Here is a 17,938-nt window from a genome sequence, read left to right on the forward strand (position 1 = left end):
TAAAAAAGTCATAGTAGAGTATGTCAAAAAATCATAAAAAAGTCATAGTAGAGTATGTCAAAAAATCGTAGAAAAGTCATAGTAGAGTATGTAAAAAAAATCATAAAAAAAGTCATAGTAGAGTATGTCAAAAAAATCATAAAAAAGTCATAGTAGAGTATGTCAAAAAAAGTCATAGTAGAGTATGTAAAAAAAATCATAAAAAAGTCATAGTAGAGTATGTCAAAAAAAGTCATAGTAGAGTATGTTAAAAAAAATCATAAAAAAGTCATAGTAGAGTATGTAAGAAAAGTCATAGTAGAGTATGTCAAAAAATCATAAAAAAGTCATAGTAGAGTATGTAAAAAAAAATCATTAAAAAGTCATAGTAGAGTATGTCAAAATAAATCCTAAAAAGTCATAGTAGAGTATGTAAAAAAATCATAAAAAGTCATAGTAGAGTATATTAAAAAAATCCTAAAAAAGTCATAGTAGAGTATGTCAAAAAAATCATAAAAAGTCATAGTAGAGTATATAAAAAAAAGTCATAGTAGAGTATGTAAAAAAATCATTAAAAAGTCATAGTAGAGTATGTAAAAAAAAATCATAAAGAGTCATAGTAGAGTATGTCAAAAAAATCATAATAGAGTATGTCAAAAAAATCATAAAAAAGTCATATTATAGTATGTCAAAAAAAGATTTTAAAAAAGTCAGTAGAGTATGTAAAAAAAATCATAAAAAAGTCATAGTAGAGTATGTCAAAAAATCATAAAAAAGTAATAGTAGAGTATGTCAAAAAATCATAAAAAAGTCATAGTATAGTATGTAAAAAAAAGATTTAAAAAAATTAATAGAAGAGTATGTAAAAAAAATCATAAAAAAGTCATAGTAGAGTATGTCAAAAAAAGTCATAGTAGAGTATGTCAAAAAAAGTCATAGTAGAGTATGTAAAAAAAATAATAAAAAAGTCATAGTAGAGTATGTCAAAAAAAGTCATAGTAGAGTATGTCAAAAAATCATAAAAAAGTCATAGTAGAGTATGTCAAAAAAATTCATAGTATAGTATGTAAAAAAAATCATAAAAAAGTCATAGTAGAGTATGTAAAAAAAAGTCATAGTAGAGTATGTCAAAAAATCATAAAAAAGTCATAGTAGAGTATGTCAAAAAATCATAAAAAAGTCATAGTAGAGTATGTCAAAAAATCGTAGAAAAGTCATAGTAGAGTATGTAAAAAAAATCATAAAAAAAGTCATAGTAGAGTATGTCAAAAAAATCATAAAAAAGTCATAGTAGAGTATGTCAAAAAAAGTCATAGTAGAGTATGTAAAAAAAATCATAAAAAAGTCATAGTAGAGTATGTCAAAAAAAGTCATAGTAGAGTATGTTAAAAAAAATCATAAAAAAGTCATAGTAGAGTATGTAAGAAAAGTCATAGTAGAGTATGTCAAAAAATCATAAAAAAGTCATAGTAGAGTATGTAAAAAAAAATCATTAAAAAGTCATAGTAGAGTATGTCAAAATAAATCCTAAAAAGTCATAGTAGAGTATGTAAAAAAATCATAAAAAGTCATAGTAGAGTATATTAAAAAAATCCTAAAAAAGTCATAGTAGAGTATGTCAAAAAAATCATAAAAAGTCATAGTAGAGTATATAAAAAAAAGTCATAGTAGAGTATGTAAAAAAATCATTAAAAAGTCATAGTAGAGTATGTAAAAAAAAATCATAAAGAGTCATAGTAGAGTATGTCAAAAAAATCATAATAGAGTATGTCAAAAAAATCATAAAAAAGTCATATTATAGTATGTCAAAAAAAGATTTTAAAAAAGTCAGTAGAGTATGTAAAAAAAATCATAAAAAAGTCATAGTAGAGTATGTCAAAAAATCATAAAAAAGTAATAGTAGAGTATGTCAAAAAATCATAAAAAAGTCATAGTATAGTATGTAAAAAAAAGATTTAAAAAAATTAATAGAAGAGTATGTAAAAAAAATCATAAAAAAGTCATAGTAGAGTATGTCAAAAAAAGTCATAGTAGAGTATGTAAAAAAATCATAAAAAAGTCATAGTAGAGTATGTCAAAAAAAGTCATAATAGAGTATGTCAAAAAAATCATAAAAAATTCATAGTATAGTATGTAAAAAAAATCATAAAAAAGTCATAGTAGAGTATGTAAAAAAAATCATAAAAAAGTCATAGTAGAGTATGTCAAAAAAAGTCATACTAGAGTATGTAAAAAAAATCATAAAAAAGTCATAGTAGAGTATGTAAGAAAAGTCATAGTAGAGTATGTCAAAAAAATAATAAAAAAGTCATAGTAGAGTATATAAAAAAAGTCATAGTAGAGTATGTAAAAAAAAAGTCATAAAAAAGTCATAGTAGAGTATGTAAAAAAGTCATAGTAGAGTATGTTAAAAAAAATCATAAAAAAGTCATAGTAGAGTATGTAAGAAAAGTCATAGTAGAGTATGTCAAAAAATCATAAAAAAGTCATAGTAGAGTATGTCAAAAAAATCATTAAAAAGTCATAGTAGAGTATGTCAAAATAAATCCTAAAAAGTCATAGTAGAGTATGTAAAAAAATCATAAAAAGTCATAGTAGAGTATATTAAAAAAATCCTAAAAAAGTCATAGTAGAGTATGTCAAAAAAATCATAAAAAGTCATAGTAGAGTATATAAAAAAAAGTCATAGTAGAGTATGTAAAAAAATCATTAAAAAGTCATAGTAGAGTGTGTAAAAAAAAATCATAAAGAGTCATAGTAGAGTATGTCAAAAAAATCATAATAGAGTATGTCAAAAAAATCATAAAAAAGTCATATTATAGTATGTCAAAAAAAGGTTTAAAAAAAGTCAGTAGAGTATGTAAAAAAAATCATAAAAAAGTCATAGTAGAGTATGTCAAAAAATCATAAAAAAGTAATAGTAGAGTATGTCAAAAAATCATAAAAAAGTCATAGTATAGTATGTAAAAAAAAGATTTAAAAAAATTAATAGAAGAGTATGTCAAAAAAATCATAAAAAAGTCATAGTAGAGTATGTCAAAAAAATCATAAAAAAGTCATAGTAGAGTATGTCAAAAAAAGTCATAGTAGAGTATGTAAAAAAAATCATAAAAAAGTCATAGTAGAGTATGTCAAAAAAAGTCATAATAGAGTATGTCAAAAAAATCATAAAAAATTCATAGTATAGTATGTAAAAAAAATCATAAAAAAGTATGTCAAAAAAATCATAAAAAAGTCATAGTAGAGTATGTCAAAAAAAGTCACAGTAGAGTATGTCAAAAAATCATAAAAAAGTCTTACTAGAGTATGTCAAAAAAAGTCATAGTAGAGTATGTAAAAAAAATCATAAAAAAGTCATAGTAGAGTATGTCAAAAAAAGTCATAGTAGAGTATGTCAAAAAATCATAAAAAAAAAGTCATAGTAGAGTATGTCAAAAAATCATAAAAAAGTCATAGTAGAGTATGTCAAAAAATCGTAGAAAAGTCATAGTAGAGTATGTAAAAAAAATCATAAAAAAAGTCATAGTAGAGTATGTCAAAAAAAATCATAAAAAAGTCATAGTAGAGTATGTCAAAAAAAAGTCATAGTAGAGTATGTAAAAAAAATCATAAAAAAGTCATAGTAGAGTATGTCAAAAAAAGTCATAGTAGAGTATGTCAAAAAAAGTCATAGTAGAGTATGTAAAAAAAATCATAAAAAAGTCATAGTAGAGTATGTCAAAAAAAGTCATAGTAGAGTATGTCAAAAAATCATAAAAAAGTCATAGTAGAGTATGTCAAAAAAATTCATAGTATAGTATGTAAAAAAAATCATAAAAAAGTCATAGTAGAGTATGTCAAAAAAAGTCATAGTAGAGTATGTCAAAAAATCATAAAAAAGTCATAGTAGAGTATGTCAAAAAATCATAAAAAAGTCATAGTAGAGTATGTCAAAAAATCGTAGAAAAGTCATAGTAGAGTATGTAAAAAAAATCATAAAAAAAGTCATAGTAGAGTATGTCAAAAAAATCATAAAAAAGTCATAGTAGAGTATGTCAAAAAAAGTCATAGTAGAGTATGTAAAAAAAATCATAAAAAAGTCATAGTAGAGTATGTCAAAAAAAGTCATAGTAGAGTATGTTAAAAAAAATCATAAAAAAGTCATAGTAGAGTATGTAAGAAAAGTCATAGTAGAGTATGTCAAAAAATCATAAAAAAGTCATAGTAGAGTATGTCAAAAAAAATCATTAAAAAGTCATAGTAGAGTATGTCAAAATAAATCCTAAAAAGTCATAGTAGAGTATGTAAAAAAATCATAAAAAGTCATAGTAGAGTATATTAAAAAAATCCTAAAAAAGTCATAGTAGAGTATGTCAAAAAAATCATAAAAAGTCATAGTAGAGTATATAAAAAAAAGTCATAGTAGAGTATGTAAAAAAATCATTAAAAAGTCATAGTAGAGTATGTAAAAAAAAATCATAAAGAGTCATAGTAGAGTATGTCAAAAAAATCATAATAGAGTATGTCAAAAAAATCATAAAAAAGTCATATTATAGTATGTCAAAAAAAGATTTTAAAAAAGTCAGTAGAGTATGTAAAAAAAATCATAAAAAAGTCATAGTAGAGTATGTCAAAAAATCATAAAAAAGTAATAGTAGAGTATGTCAAAAAATCATAAAAAAGTCATAGTATAGTATGTAAAAAAAAGATTTAAAAAAATTAATAGAAGAGTATGTAAAAAAAATCATAAAAAAGTCATAGTAGAGTATGTCAAAAAAATCATAAAAAAGTCATAGTAGAGTATGTCAAAAAAAGTCATAGTAGAGTATGTAAAAAAAATCATAAAAAAGTCATAGTAGAGTATGTCAAAAAAAGTCATAATAGAGTATGTCAAAAAAATCATAAAAAAATCATAGTATAGTATGTAAAAAAAATCATAAAAAAGTCATAGTAGAGTATGTCAAAAAAATCATAAAAAAGTCATAGTAGAGTATGTCAAAAAAAGTCATAGTAGAGTATGTAAAAAAAATCATAAAAAAGTCATAGTAGAGTATGTCAAAAAAAGTCATAATAGAGTATGTCAAAAAAATCATAAAAAATTCATAGTATAGTATGTAAAAAAAATCATAAAAAAGTCATAGTAGAGTATGTCAAAAAAATCATAAAAAAGTCATAGTAGAGTATGTCAAAAAAAGTCACAGTAGAGTATGTCAAAAAATCATAAAAAAGTCATACTAGAGTATGTCAAAAAAAGTCATAGTAGAGTATGTAAAAAAAATCATAAAAAAGTCATAGTAGAGTATGTAAAAAAAAGTCATAGTAGAGTATGTCAAAAAATCATAAAAAAAGTCATAGTAGAGTATGTCAAAAAATCATAAAAAAGTCATAGTAGAGTATGTCAAAAAATCGTAGAAAAGTCATAGTAGAGTATGTAAAAAAAATCATAAAAAAAGTCATAGTAGAGTATGTCAAAAAAAATCATAAAAAAAGTCATAGTAGAGTATGTCAAAAAAAGTCATAGTAGAGTATGTAAAAAAAATCATAAAAAAGTCATAGTAGAGTATGTCAAAAAAAGTCATAGTAGAGTATGTCAAAAAAAGTCATAGTAGAGTATGTAAAAAAAATCATAAAAAAGTCATAGTAGAGTATGTCAAAAAAAGTCATAGTAGAGTATGTCAAAAAATCATAAAAAAGTCATAGTAGAGTATGTCAAAAAAATTCATAGTATAGTATGTAAAAAAAATCATAAAAAAGTCATAGTAGAGTATGTCAAAAAAAGTCATAGTAGAGTATGTCAAAAAATCATAAAAAAGTCATAGTAGAGTATGTCAAAAAATCATAAAAAAGTCATAGTAGAGTATGTCAAAAAATCGTAGAAAAGTCATAGTAGAGTATGTAAAAAAAATCATAAAAAAAGTCATAGTAGAGTATGTCAAAAAAATCATAAAAAAGTCATAGTAGAGTATGTCAAAAAAAGTCATAGTAGAGTATGTAAAAAAAATCATAAAAAAGTCATAGTAGAGTATGTCAAAAAAAGTCATAATAGAGTATGTCAAAAAAATCATAAAAAATTCATAGTATAGTATGTAAAAAAAATCATAAAAAAGTCATAGTAGAGTATGTCAAAAAAAATCATAAAAAAGTCATAGTAGAGTATGTCAAAAAAAAGTCATAGTAGAGTATGTAAAAAAAATCATAAAAAAGTCATAGTAGAGTATGTCAAAAAAAGTCATAGTAGAGTATGTCAAAAAAAGTCATAGTAGAGTATGTAAAAAAAATCATAAAAAAGTCATAGTAGAGTATGTCAAAAAAAGTCATAGTAGAGTATGTCAAAAAATCATAAAAAAGTCATAGTAGAGTATGTCAAAAAAATTCATAGTATAGTATGTAAAAAAAATCATAAAAAAGTCATAGTAGAGTATGTCAAAAAAAGTCATAGTAGAGTATGTCAAAAAATCATAAAAAAGTCATAGTAGAGTATGTCAAAAAATCATAAAAAAGTCATAGTAGAGTATGTCAAAAAATCGTAGAAAAGTCATAGTAGAGTATGTAAAAAAAATCATAAAAAAAGTCATAGTAGAGTATGTCAAAAAAATCATAAAAAAGTCATAGTAGAGTATGTCAAAAAAAGTCATAGTAGAGTATGTAAAAAAAATCATAAAAAAGTCATAGTAGAGTATGTCAAAAAAAGTCATAGTAGAGTATGTTAAAAAAAATCATAAAAAAGTCATAGTAGAGTATGTAAGAAAAGTCATAGTAGAGTATGTCAAAAAATCATAAAAAAGTCATAGTAGAGTATGTCAAAAAAAATCATTAAAAAGTCATAGTAGAGTATGTCAAAATAAATCCTAAAAAGTCATAGTAGAGTATGTAAAAAAATCATAAAAAGTCATAGTAGAGTATATTAAAAAAATCCTAAAAAAGTCATAGTAGAGTATGTCAAAAAAATCATAAAAAGTCATAGTAGAGTATATAAAAAAAAGTCATAGTAGAGTATGTAAAAAAATCATTAAAAAGTCATAGTAGAGTATGTAAAAAAAAATCATAAAGAGTCATAGTAGAGTATGTCAAAAAAATCATAATAGAGTATGTCAAAAAAATCATAAAAAAGTCATATTATAGTATGTCAAAAAAAGATTTTAAAAAAGTCAGTAGAGTATGTAAAAAAAATCATAAAAAAGTCATAGTAGAGTATGTCAAAAAATCATAAAAAAGTAATAGTAGAGTATGTCAAAAAATCATAAAAAAGTCATAGTATAGTATGTAAAAAAAAGATTTAAAAAAATTAATAGAAGAGTATGTAAAAAAAATCATAAAAAAGTCATAGTAGAGTATGTCAAAAAAATCATAAAAAAGTCATAGTAGAGTATGTCAAAAAAAGTCATAGTAGAGTATGTAAAAAAAATCATAAAAAAGTCATAGTAGAGTATGTCAAAAAAAGTCATAATAGAGTATGTCAAAAAAATCATAAAAAAATCATAGTATAGTATGTAAAAAAAATCATAAAAAAGTCATAGTAGAGTATGTCAAAAAAATCATAAAAAAGTCATAGTAGAGTATGTCAAAAAAAGTCATAGTAGAGTATGTAAAAAAAATCATAAAAAAGTCATAGTAGAGTATGTCAAAAAAAGTCATAATAGAGTATGTCAAAAAAATCATAAAAAATTCATAGTATAGTATGTAAAAAAAATCATAAAAAAGTCATAGTAGAGTATGTCAAAAAAATCATAAAAAAGTCATAGTAGAGTATGTCAAAAAAAGTCACAGTAGAGTATGTCAAAAAATCATAAAAAAGTCATACTAGAGTATGTCAAAAAAAGTCATAGTAGAGTATGTAAAAAAAATCATAAAAAAGTCATAGTAGAGTATGTAAAAAAAAGTCATAGTAGAGTATGTCAAAAAATCATAAAAAAAGTCATAGTAGAGTATGTCAAAAAATCATAAAAAAGTCATAGTAGAGTATGTCAAAAAATCGTAGAAAAGTCATAGTAGAGTATGTAAAAAAAATCATAAAAAAAGTCATAGTAGAGTATGTCAAAAAAAATCATAAAAAAAGTCATAGTAGAGTATGTCAAAAAAAGTCATAGTAGAGTATGTAAAAAAAATCATAAAAAAGTCATAGTAGAGTATGTCAAAAAAAGTCATAGTAGAGTATGTCAAAAAAAGTCATAGTAGAGTATGTAAAAAAAATCATAAAAAAGTCATAGTAGAGTATGTCAAAAAAAGTCATAGTAGAGTATGTCAAAAAATCATAAAAAAGTCATAGTAGAGTATGTCAAAAAAATTCATAGTATAGTATGTAAAAAAAATCATAAAAAAGTCATAGTAGAGTATGTCAAAAAAAGTCATAGTAGAGTATGTCAAAAAATCATAAAAAAGTCATAGTAGAGTATGTCAAAAAATCATAAAAAAGTCATAGTAGAGTATGTCAAAAAATCGTAGAAAAGTCATAGTAGAGTATGTAAAAAAAATCATAAAAAAAGTCATAGTAGAGTATGTCAAAAAAATCATAAAAAAGTCATAGTAGAGTATGTCAAAAAAAGTCATAGTAGAGTATGTAAAAAAAATCATAAAAAAGTCATAGTAGAGTATGTCAAAAAAAGTCATAATAGAGTATGTCAAAAAAATCATAAAAAATTCATAGTATAGTATGTAAAAAAAATCATAAAAAAGTCATAGTAGAGTATGTCAAAAAAATCATAAAAAAGTCATAGTAGAGTATGTCAAAAAAAGTCATAGTAGAGTATGTCAAAAAATCATAAAAAAAGTCATAGTAGAGTATGTCAAAAAATCGTAGAAAAGTCATAGTAGAGTATGTAAAAAAATCATAAAAAAAGTCATAGTATAGTATGTAAAAAAATATTTTTTTTTAATGAAAGCATACATACTCGCTCAGTTTGGAGCCGAGCTCCTCCAGAGCTTTTTCCTGGTCCTCACAGATGGTCTTCAGCTGAATGTTTTCATCGTGGAGACGATGGAACTCCTGAGAATATGGCGAGAACACAAAACAACAGATCCGATTGTGTAAATGCTGGGTCACATCCAGAAAGCTGCATACTGTAATAAAAGCCATCTTTTTACCTTCTTCAGTCCGTTGATCTGCAGAGCTTCTGTACTGAGCTGAGCCACGGCATCCCTCTCTCTGTCTAGATCACTTTGTAACGTCTGCCTCCACTCCCTCTCTATCTTCAGGTCCGTCTCCAGCTGCTGGCTACAGCAACAGCAGACATGTAGACACGACGGCACCATGACAACACAGACAGGAAACACGTACGCTGAGTTAGGCCACACTGGGTTGTATCTGTTCCTTGTGATTTACTGGCCCTAGGCTCATGAAAAGGGGCTATGACAGTGCTACACAGTCTACGGTGTATTTACTGTGTTGTACTCTAGAGTCAGTGTAATGTAATCAGTCTGCCTTCCGAGGGGTTCTGCTTACAGTTGCCTTTCTCTGTGTTCCATCTGCCGCTGCAGGCTGTCGGCCTTGTTGGCAAAGTCCGTCTTGAAGCGCCTGGTCCCCTCCTCCGCCGAGGTGCGGTGCCTCTCTGCCTCCTGTAATCTGCACCATTATAACCAGGGACAAACTCAGGGCCAGAGAGAAGAAAACGGGGGATAATAGAGGAGGACAGGAAGGAGGATGAGCAACAATGAGGGAGGTTAGGGACGGAGGTTTCTGGGCGGAAACATGACATGGGATGACGAATGGAGAAGGACGGTGTTGTAATTGTCTTTGCTACAACACCAGGGAGTAAAACTTCAAAATAGAACGATAAGGAATATAACGGGGTGAAAAGAAAGCATGATGAAATAATGATGGGAAAAAACGCCTTAAAGCAACTTATCAATGATACCTTATATTCACAGCAGTTTGAGCCAATTTCCTTGTTGTTCTACGTTTTGGATCTTCTTGAGCCCTCGCAGATACTTGGACCACGAGGATCATTTTAACACTTAAAGCAACTGTTGATTTAGAGCTTTCTCACGCCTCAGAAATCACACAAGAAATGTTCCAGCGTCTCCCTGAACGTGGCCAACAACTCAAACCACACCCAACACTTTCAAAACACCGAACTTTATTGGTCATGGTGGTAAAAGACAGTGGGTTTTATTCTTCTACAAATGGAGTTACGGTACTATGAACAAGGAGTTAGAATAGGCAGAGTGATTACTTCCTGATCTATCACAAAAGTCAATAAATATGACGAGACGAAACACCACAACACATTCAAGTTCCCCTTGAGGAAGCTGAGCAGAGGTTTACAGCTGTGTACAATTCTTTACACTCACTTCTGTCTGTCCTGCAGAAACCAAGCACATGGATGAAGCTAAAGCTGCTGGTCCTATTGAGCTGTATAGTTCTGCAAAATGTTTCCAGCTGAAGAAAATGAAGGCCAGAAGGAGGCGGCCATGGAGGGTTTCCTGTAGTGTGCTATATTTGCCCTCTGCCATCCTAATCAGGGATCTGAAGTCTGGCTATCGACTACACGGCGTCCTCAAAAAAGAAGAACCATCCCTACTTTCTGCTGACAATCCCACAATGCAAGTTGTAACATTTTAGATGTCACCTGTCAGTGATGATGCAAAATGACAATGATTCATATGTGTCTGAAATCTTAAAACACTGCTCCCCGTAGAGCAAAGTGAGCGCGTATTATAAGGAGAGTAGTGAGTTAGTGAACAAGGCAGAGAGTCCAGACGAGGGCCATCTCGGCTGCTCAGAAGCAGCTCAGCGCAAACTAGCAAACAACGTAAAAGCAGTTTGTGTGCAGCTCCAGAAAGAACTGGGCTTCCTGCTCGAGCTTTAGACCTGAACAGGGCTGCAATACGGTGAAAAGACAAGCACAGAATCACGTTCATCCTCTGCAGAGCCAACATGGAGGGGCAGTAAACTGCAGCAAATTAAGTCAAACGTCATATAAAGTGACAGACCTGTAACACTAATGGCTGGAAATCAGGACACATCATTTTGCTTTGTTGATATTGGCAGAATTCTATTGGGTAGCCTTGAGAAACTGATTACTCCACTAAAAAGTCACGGTTGAAATCCGAGTGCACCATCGTACGTTGTTGTGCAATTTTAGATCTGAATAGCAAAATGAGTTGCTGTCTGGAGGGTGTTGCCATTTGTCTCTTGAAAAAAGGTTAAAAGAAAATATTAAAAATGCTGGATGGAAAGGATTTTGCTTATTTAAAAAAAGTGGTAGAGATCGTTGAGCTAGCTCCTCCCCTCTCCAATCCCTTTGCACCTAAATACTCCAGTGACTCTGGGTGTTGCCAGATAACTGCAGTGATAGAAGCAGGATTTGCTCACTATCCTCACTGGAACTCAACGTGATCAACAACAACCCTACGACTACATCTCAGCCACCTCACCGTCAGTGCTGACGCATATACAAACGGACTGTTGAGACAGGAATACATAGTGTATCTGAGTGTGTGTGTGTGTGTGTGTGTGTGTGTGTGTGTGTGTGTGTGTGTGTGTGTGTGTGTGAGCGAATAAATAAAGAAGCGTATGATTCATTCAAAAAGGTTTCTATTATAATGTTATTGATATACTATTCAGACAGGTTTCTGGCCACATTAATAAGGACATTCAGTCCAGTTCTTCTGTCTGAAGAGGATTTAACCGAAGCTCATTAAACGTCGTTGCCGTGGCCTCCATGAATCCCAGCACTCTGCTGGCGATGTTTCAACACCTAACATGCGTTCCACTTCCACCTGATTCCCTGGCTGCTCTCCAGCCATCCAACCCACGTGAACATCGTGTGCGAAAAAACAGAAACAGTCGTTTATTCATTACAATCATAAGCGATCGTGTGACTGCATGTGACACGTGTTGGTTCTCAGAAGGAGATGTCCTTGACTAGCTTATACTGGTGCTCTGTGTCTGTGCTGGCACACGTAACAAACGACATAGCAAGTGTTCTGGTCTGATTTAGCAGATCCTTATCACTGCGGGAAATCAATGAAATGTGGTTTCAAGGGAGCAAAACGGATGGATGATTGGATGGATGGTATAAAAGTGATGAACAGAAGGGAAGAAGAAGAAGAAAGAAAGGAGGAAAGGAAGGAAGAAAGGATGTCAATACATCAGTATTCTACATGGCCTCTGTTACACTGAACACTGAGTGACTGAACATCACAAACACAGCAGGAAGTGTAAAGAAAAGGCATTAAAACAGAGAAATCTGATTTGAAGGTAAACTGTTATCAGATTCCTTCAGTCGGGATATATTTCCCTCCACAATCAGCGTATGAGACACGAGACGAGGTGGGGAGGAGAACCACGGTAAGGTCATCTAGACAGATAGATGGATAAAACTGGATCAGACAGAAGGTGGTACTTTCAGGTGAAGTGTGCATATCAACATAATTAAGCCTGACCTCTCTAAAGTAGACAGAATGCTCATTTCTAAAGAGAGATTTACCTCCAATCATTTTAAACTCCTCCTTTCCATTGTTTCAGCGCACTACACAACAAAACTCCTGACCAACCCGAGTGTAACTGGGGTGTGTGTCCGACCAGCCTACTGCGTTCCTTTAGTGCAGCAAAAACATTCACAACCAATCACAAACAGGATGGGACAGATTTCAACCAATGGAAGGAGGGAGGGGAGGGGATGAGGTGAGGAGGTGTCCACCAACGAACCACAGGTCTCATAATGACTGACATGAAGATATGGAGCATTACACGATGACTGCGATGAGAACGTCACATGCATGATAATACCAGCAGGGGAACTTATTAGACATGATATATTATGGACTGCAATAGATCGTTTTGCAGATTCTGATGTATCTGGTCTTGTGGTTTAGTTAGCAGTAGTAGTAGTAGTAATAGTAGTAAACAATAGTATTGGTAAGTATTTGCTGGGGGAAGTGGTGCTGCTCGTTTCCCCTGAAGGTTAATGTTTTATTTCATGGCAATGTATTCCATTTGTTTGGTGTTACAGTGCAAGTTAGTTAAATGTGCCCTGTCCGGTAAAAGCTGTCTATCTTAAATGTTATGGGACTTTTGGATCATGCAAAAATAATAATAATAATAATCACAACTAAAACTTGACGTTTCTTCTTGTTTCCCAAAATGCAGGTTTCAACTAGACGATGACAATTTGTTGATCGCTTCTCTCAACGTGGACAGTGTGATTATTGTTTTTCTATTTTTGGAGATTTAACATGGAAACACTTTTTAAATGTATCCATTTTCCATTTCATGAAAAAGCTGCATTTCACCGTGACTGAATTGAGACCAAGCGGCTGACATCAACAGGAATCAATAAACTTTCATTCATAATAAAATAATAACAAATATAAATAATAAAATAAAAACCATACACATCTTCAGGGAAAAGAGAAGATCAAGCTATTGTAACCAATCACAAAAGTACGATTTATCAATCCCATCACAAGTTGTAATCCTAATCACTTCCTTTTATGAGGTTTTATTATGTTGGAACATTTTGTTTTTGCAGGGCAAACAGAAGAGAAATAAACCAGATTACAGTTTTCTCCTGCAGAGCTTCACCATGCAGTACTATTAATCTTTATGTCAAGTTTAGTTATGACTAAAAACAGCATCATTATGTGCTCTAGAAAAACCCCACCCAACGACAATATGACGCTCTGCTATTTGAGGCTTTTATGGTTCAAAGCTGTTTAAAAGCTTCTTATGAAAGTTGGGATTATGAACGTTTTAGTAAAAGTAAGAACGGCAGAGTTTGTAGACTGAATGAGGACCTGAGGAGACACATGGGACGAAGTGATTGGACGGTTTCCATTAGTGCGTGTCGTCCCTTTACAGGCAGCAGAGCTCACCTTTGCTCCAGCTGCTTCATGGTGGCAGTGATCTGATTGGTCTTCTCTTCCAGACGAGTGATCACGTCGTTCTTCTTCTTCATCTCCTCATCGGACGACTAACAAACGACAAGGACTCGTGAGTCACAGTAATAACTACAGTATGAGCACTGTGTGATGAGGATGTGAGTGTTCATACCTGCATCTTCTGGTACATCTCTACATTGATGACTTTGACATCATCCAGTTGATGTCTCAGTCCGATCAGTGTGTCCTGTTGATTCAATAGAGTCATTCATGTGTGTATAGAACATTTCCTGCAGCGAGCTGAAATATATTTTGGGCATTTAATATATTTATGTCACGATGCCTGATGTCACACATGGTCCTGTGTGATGATGATGCTACGGCGGCTACGCTACGTCACAGCTGGGCTACAGATGTCAGCGTTGGCGATGAAATTAACACTATAATAATACTGAATACAACTAAAGGCCTTGTGTTTTTGAAGTGTTAAAAAGGAAGACGATGTAATGAAAATGTGTGCTAACCTGCTTTTCATGAATATCTTTCTCCAGAAGTTTCATGGCCAGCTCCATTTCCTGTTTCATGGACATCTGGACGACCAGCTCATTCTCCACATCCTAAAACACCGCATCCATGTTTATGATCCGTTATAACAGCTGTCACCATTTACATTACATACAAGAAGAAATAACCGGACCTGTCTGAGCTGACACTCCTCCTTCAGTTGCCTCTGAGCCTCACTGTACATCTCATCCAAACCCTGACGCGACTGTTTGTATGTGTCTCTCTCCACGGATGCATCGCCTTGGGTTACCTAGATACGCCCGTGGGAAAAAAATGCATCCATTTTTAGTCAGAGATGGTGATAATTGTTGCAATATTAAAGGGGCACTTCAGAAGTGTTGCACCCATTAGTCACTTGGACACAAAAACACAGAAAGTTAAAGCTCTACCGAATCAATGCTGTAAGACATGAAGACGTGCATGCGTACCTCTAAATGCTGCTGTGTCTTCAGCAGAATGAGGCTGTTTTCACTCCTCAGCTGCTGGTTTTCTTCCTGCAGTTTTATGATGTTGTTCTTGGCTATGGCTAACTGCACAGACAAACAAGGACGTGTGCAAAGACGCACAATAATTCAGTTTATCACCAACAACAGTTGGACAATAACATTGACGCTGTGACCTCATCAAAACATATTTGTATGTTTGTTATATGACAACGTGTAACAAAGCAGGTGCATCCAAAACAAATTGTATTCCTTTTAGTTTAAATCTGAGACATAGATATTTTAAATGTGCGAGTCTCACCTCCTCTATGAGTTTGGAGTTGGACTTCTCGAGAGAATCCACTCTGCCCTGAAGTCCGTGAACCGAGGAGCTACACGTACAAACACACAGACAGAAAGCTTCATAATAGACGTCAACAGTGTGACTTCTGGTCTGTTAGCATGTTTATGAAGTTGGCCTTCACGGGTTTAGCAGACTGAAGGTTCTCACAGCAGACCTGGATTTCATATTTCATAGCCACAGCACCAATATGATCGTGCCTGTCTACTCGGGGTGTGAATCTTTGGCTTCACTTCGATTCGATTAACGATACAGTAGTTGGCAATTTGATTCAAGGACGATTTTTTATTTTTTGGAACGATTCGATTCTGTAACTTGTAACCAAAATTCTATATCCATGAAATAAACATAAAATAAAGTGAGACTATCTGTATTCTTCTGAAAGGTGAAAGAATAAACAGACCACAGAATTACTTATTTAACATATTCATTCTATAAAAAAGTAGTCCTGCATAATATTTTATGCTGAATACAAAAATGTAATGCTTAACATTTTTCAGTAGACTACATGCTGGCAGGGGGGAGAGTGTCTTAAACGTATTAAAACATGAATCATAAGTAAGAATCACGATTCATCCGATTAAATGCATTTATATCGATTATTGGTGAAGCCAAAACGATTCATTCTATTTATTTATTTTAGCAGATCGATTAAGTGAATCTATAGGACTGACTATCGATTCGTCCATTAATCGAATGAATCGTTACACCTCTAGTGTCTACTTTAGTTCAGACTTTAGACAGTTATAAGAACTCATGGTTGGTAGCTGTATCACAGGTGAACAAAGATGTAAAACAAACATAATTCTACTTAAGGCAGCAGATGAATGCGCTTTCATTTAGAGAGGACCTATTATGCCCCCCCTTCCTTTATTGTGTTCTGAAGTTGTTTGTGTTTAAAATGGAAATCTGACCTTTTCTTCTGTAACGTGGTGATGTCACGTTCTGAAACAAAGCTCGTAAGATGAGAACTGAGAACGCAGCATGTTAGAAGACGCTGTTCTAACCATCATATTACATCTGTGTGTGTGGACATCTAAAGGAGGTGAAGAGCAAGTGGCTAAGGTTTGTTTTCATCACTATTCCTATTCGTGACGTTCCTCACAAACACGCTAAGTGCTTGACCAACAACAGAGTGGGCCAGCTGGCCAATTAGAGCATTAGAGGGGCTCAAACAGAGTGTTTCAGACAGTGTGAGAAGCGCTGCTGTAGCATAGCCAGGATGGAAAAAGAACGCGTTTTTGGGCATCCAAGCAAGTAACCATGTTGGAGTAGTAACCTGAAATACACGTATACACAGTAAGCACCACAAAAGGAACGCATTAGATCCTCTTAAACATGAGAGAAAAAACACTGAAAGAGGAAGTGTGACTGAGTCCGTCCGTAGGGACAGACGTGCACACTGAAACAACCAGACTAGTTTGACTGAATACTCAGCCTTCTGTCTATGATCCGACGCATTTTACCGATACTCCAACATCAGACAATCGATAGCTGTAAAATCAATGTGCGATAGCAATCAGGTGGAATAATGGCCTGTCTCTGTCAGCCACAGTTCAGGGACAAAAACACAGCATTGTAAAAAGAGGACTTCCATCCTTTGAACATTTCTTAAACTTCCTAGATGAGATCATCTCCACCAGTCCAAGAAGGCCCCGCAGACACGTCTGTTTCCAATAAAAAAAAAACAAAGTCTTACTTGAGTTGTCGGTTCAGTTCCTCTACGTAGTTCTTCTGATCCAAGATGGATGCGATCTGGCTATTCCTGTTGTCATGGAAACAGAGCTCTGCATCACATATAGGGGGCCTTGGAGACCCGTTTTTGTAGATAAAGTGGAGACACAATGAAAGATCATACCTCTCTTCACTCCTGTAATCATCAATGTCATTCTTCAAGTACATGGAGAAGTCGATCACCCCGACCTTAAAATAAGAACATAAATCATATAAGATGAAGACCACTCAAATTTAAGCATCATCTGAAAAGTAATGATTTGATGAGAAGAGTGAGAAGCTTGCAGTTTTTTAATAGTAGATTGAAAAAAGAATTGCTGAATTACCGACAAATCAATTGTGAAAATAATCGTCAGTGGCCTTAAAAACGAGCAACCATATATGATTTATTGTTATGATCTTGGCTCGTTCACACTCTGTGTGTGGGACTCGCGTTAAAAGCTAAAAAAGCTCACTTTCTGATCAGAAAACGACCGGGTCGGAACAAACAGTTCCAGCTTCATGTAAACAAGGATCTCAGGCACATCCAGCCAGGTGTGAACACAGTCTGAACCGGCGTTTTGCATGGTGAGGAAGTGTGTTTGCACGCAGGACAAAGTGTCCGCCCACGGTGGAGAAACCTGACACCACAACATCTGCTCTTCATCTGCCTGACGCCAAAACAACACCACGAAACGGTCAGTTCTAGTCTGCATTTCCTGTTTCCCCACTGTCACGAAGATAACCTGTTTCATACCAATGAACAAGTATGAACAGGAAGTTGAGTATTTTTGGTTGACAGAAGATATACATGTATTCCTTTGTCTAGTGTGGTGAGAGCAGAAAATTAAATCCCATTGCAGAAAGAACAGAGTAGAACATCATCAGATGTTTTAACAGTGGTTACCTGAGAGTCCAGGTCCTCGCCTTTCACACACAGGTTAGCGTCGATGACGTTCAGGCCCACCAGCAGGCCCACGATCACGGCTCCCTCCTCCTCCAGCATCAGCGCAGAATTCTCATAGAAATCGCTGTCGAGGAAGACACAGCAGATTCTCAAACACAGAACAGCTCTGTGCTGTTATTACCGTGGATGGGA

At 32.5% G+C, this 17,938-nt stretch overlaps 1 protein-coding gene across 3 annotated transcripts in view; it reads right to left on the minus strand.

The window, feature by feature from the left end:
• rufy2 (RUN and FYVE domain containing 2) overlaps positions 1–17,938 on the minus strand; it is a 36,941-nt gene that overhangs the window by 12,020 nt on the left and 6,983 nt on the right. For 2 of the 3 annotated variants that reach the window (XM_084015016.1, XM_084015015.1), the window contains exons 5-16: positions 17,747–17,870; positions 16,985–17,049; positions 16,826–16,891; positions 15,088–15,157; positions 14,772–14,873; positions 14,477–14,593; positions 14,304–14,396; positions 13,952–14,026; positions 13,774–13,871; positions 9,398–9,517; positions 9,040–9,169; positions 8,847–8,941 (exon numbers count right to left, since the gene is read on the minus strand). In XM_084015016.1, the coding sequence (XP_083871142.1) occupies positions 8,847–8,941; positions 9,040–9,169; positions 9,398–9,517; positions 13,774–13,871; positions 13,952–14,026; positions 14,304–14,396; positions 14,477–14,593; positions 14,772–14,873; positions 15,088–15,157; positions 16,826–16,891; positions 16,985–17,049; positions 17,747–17,870 (1,155 nt within the window). The other variant, XM_084015017.1, reaches the window with a different exon arrangement.

The sequence above is a fragment of the Eutrigla gurnardus genome (genome assembly GCF_963514095.1).
Source record: "Eutrigla gurnardus genome assembly, chromosome: 1".
NCBI lineage: Eukaryota > Metazoa > Chordata > Actinopteri > Perciformes > Triglidae > Eutrigla > Eutrigla gurnardus.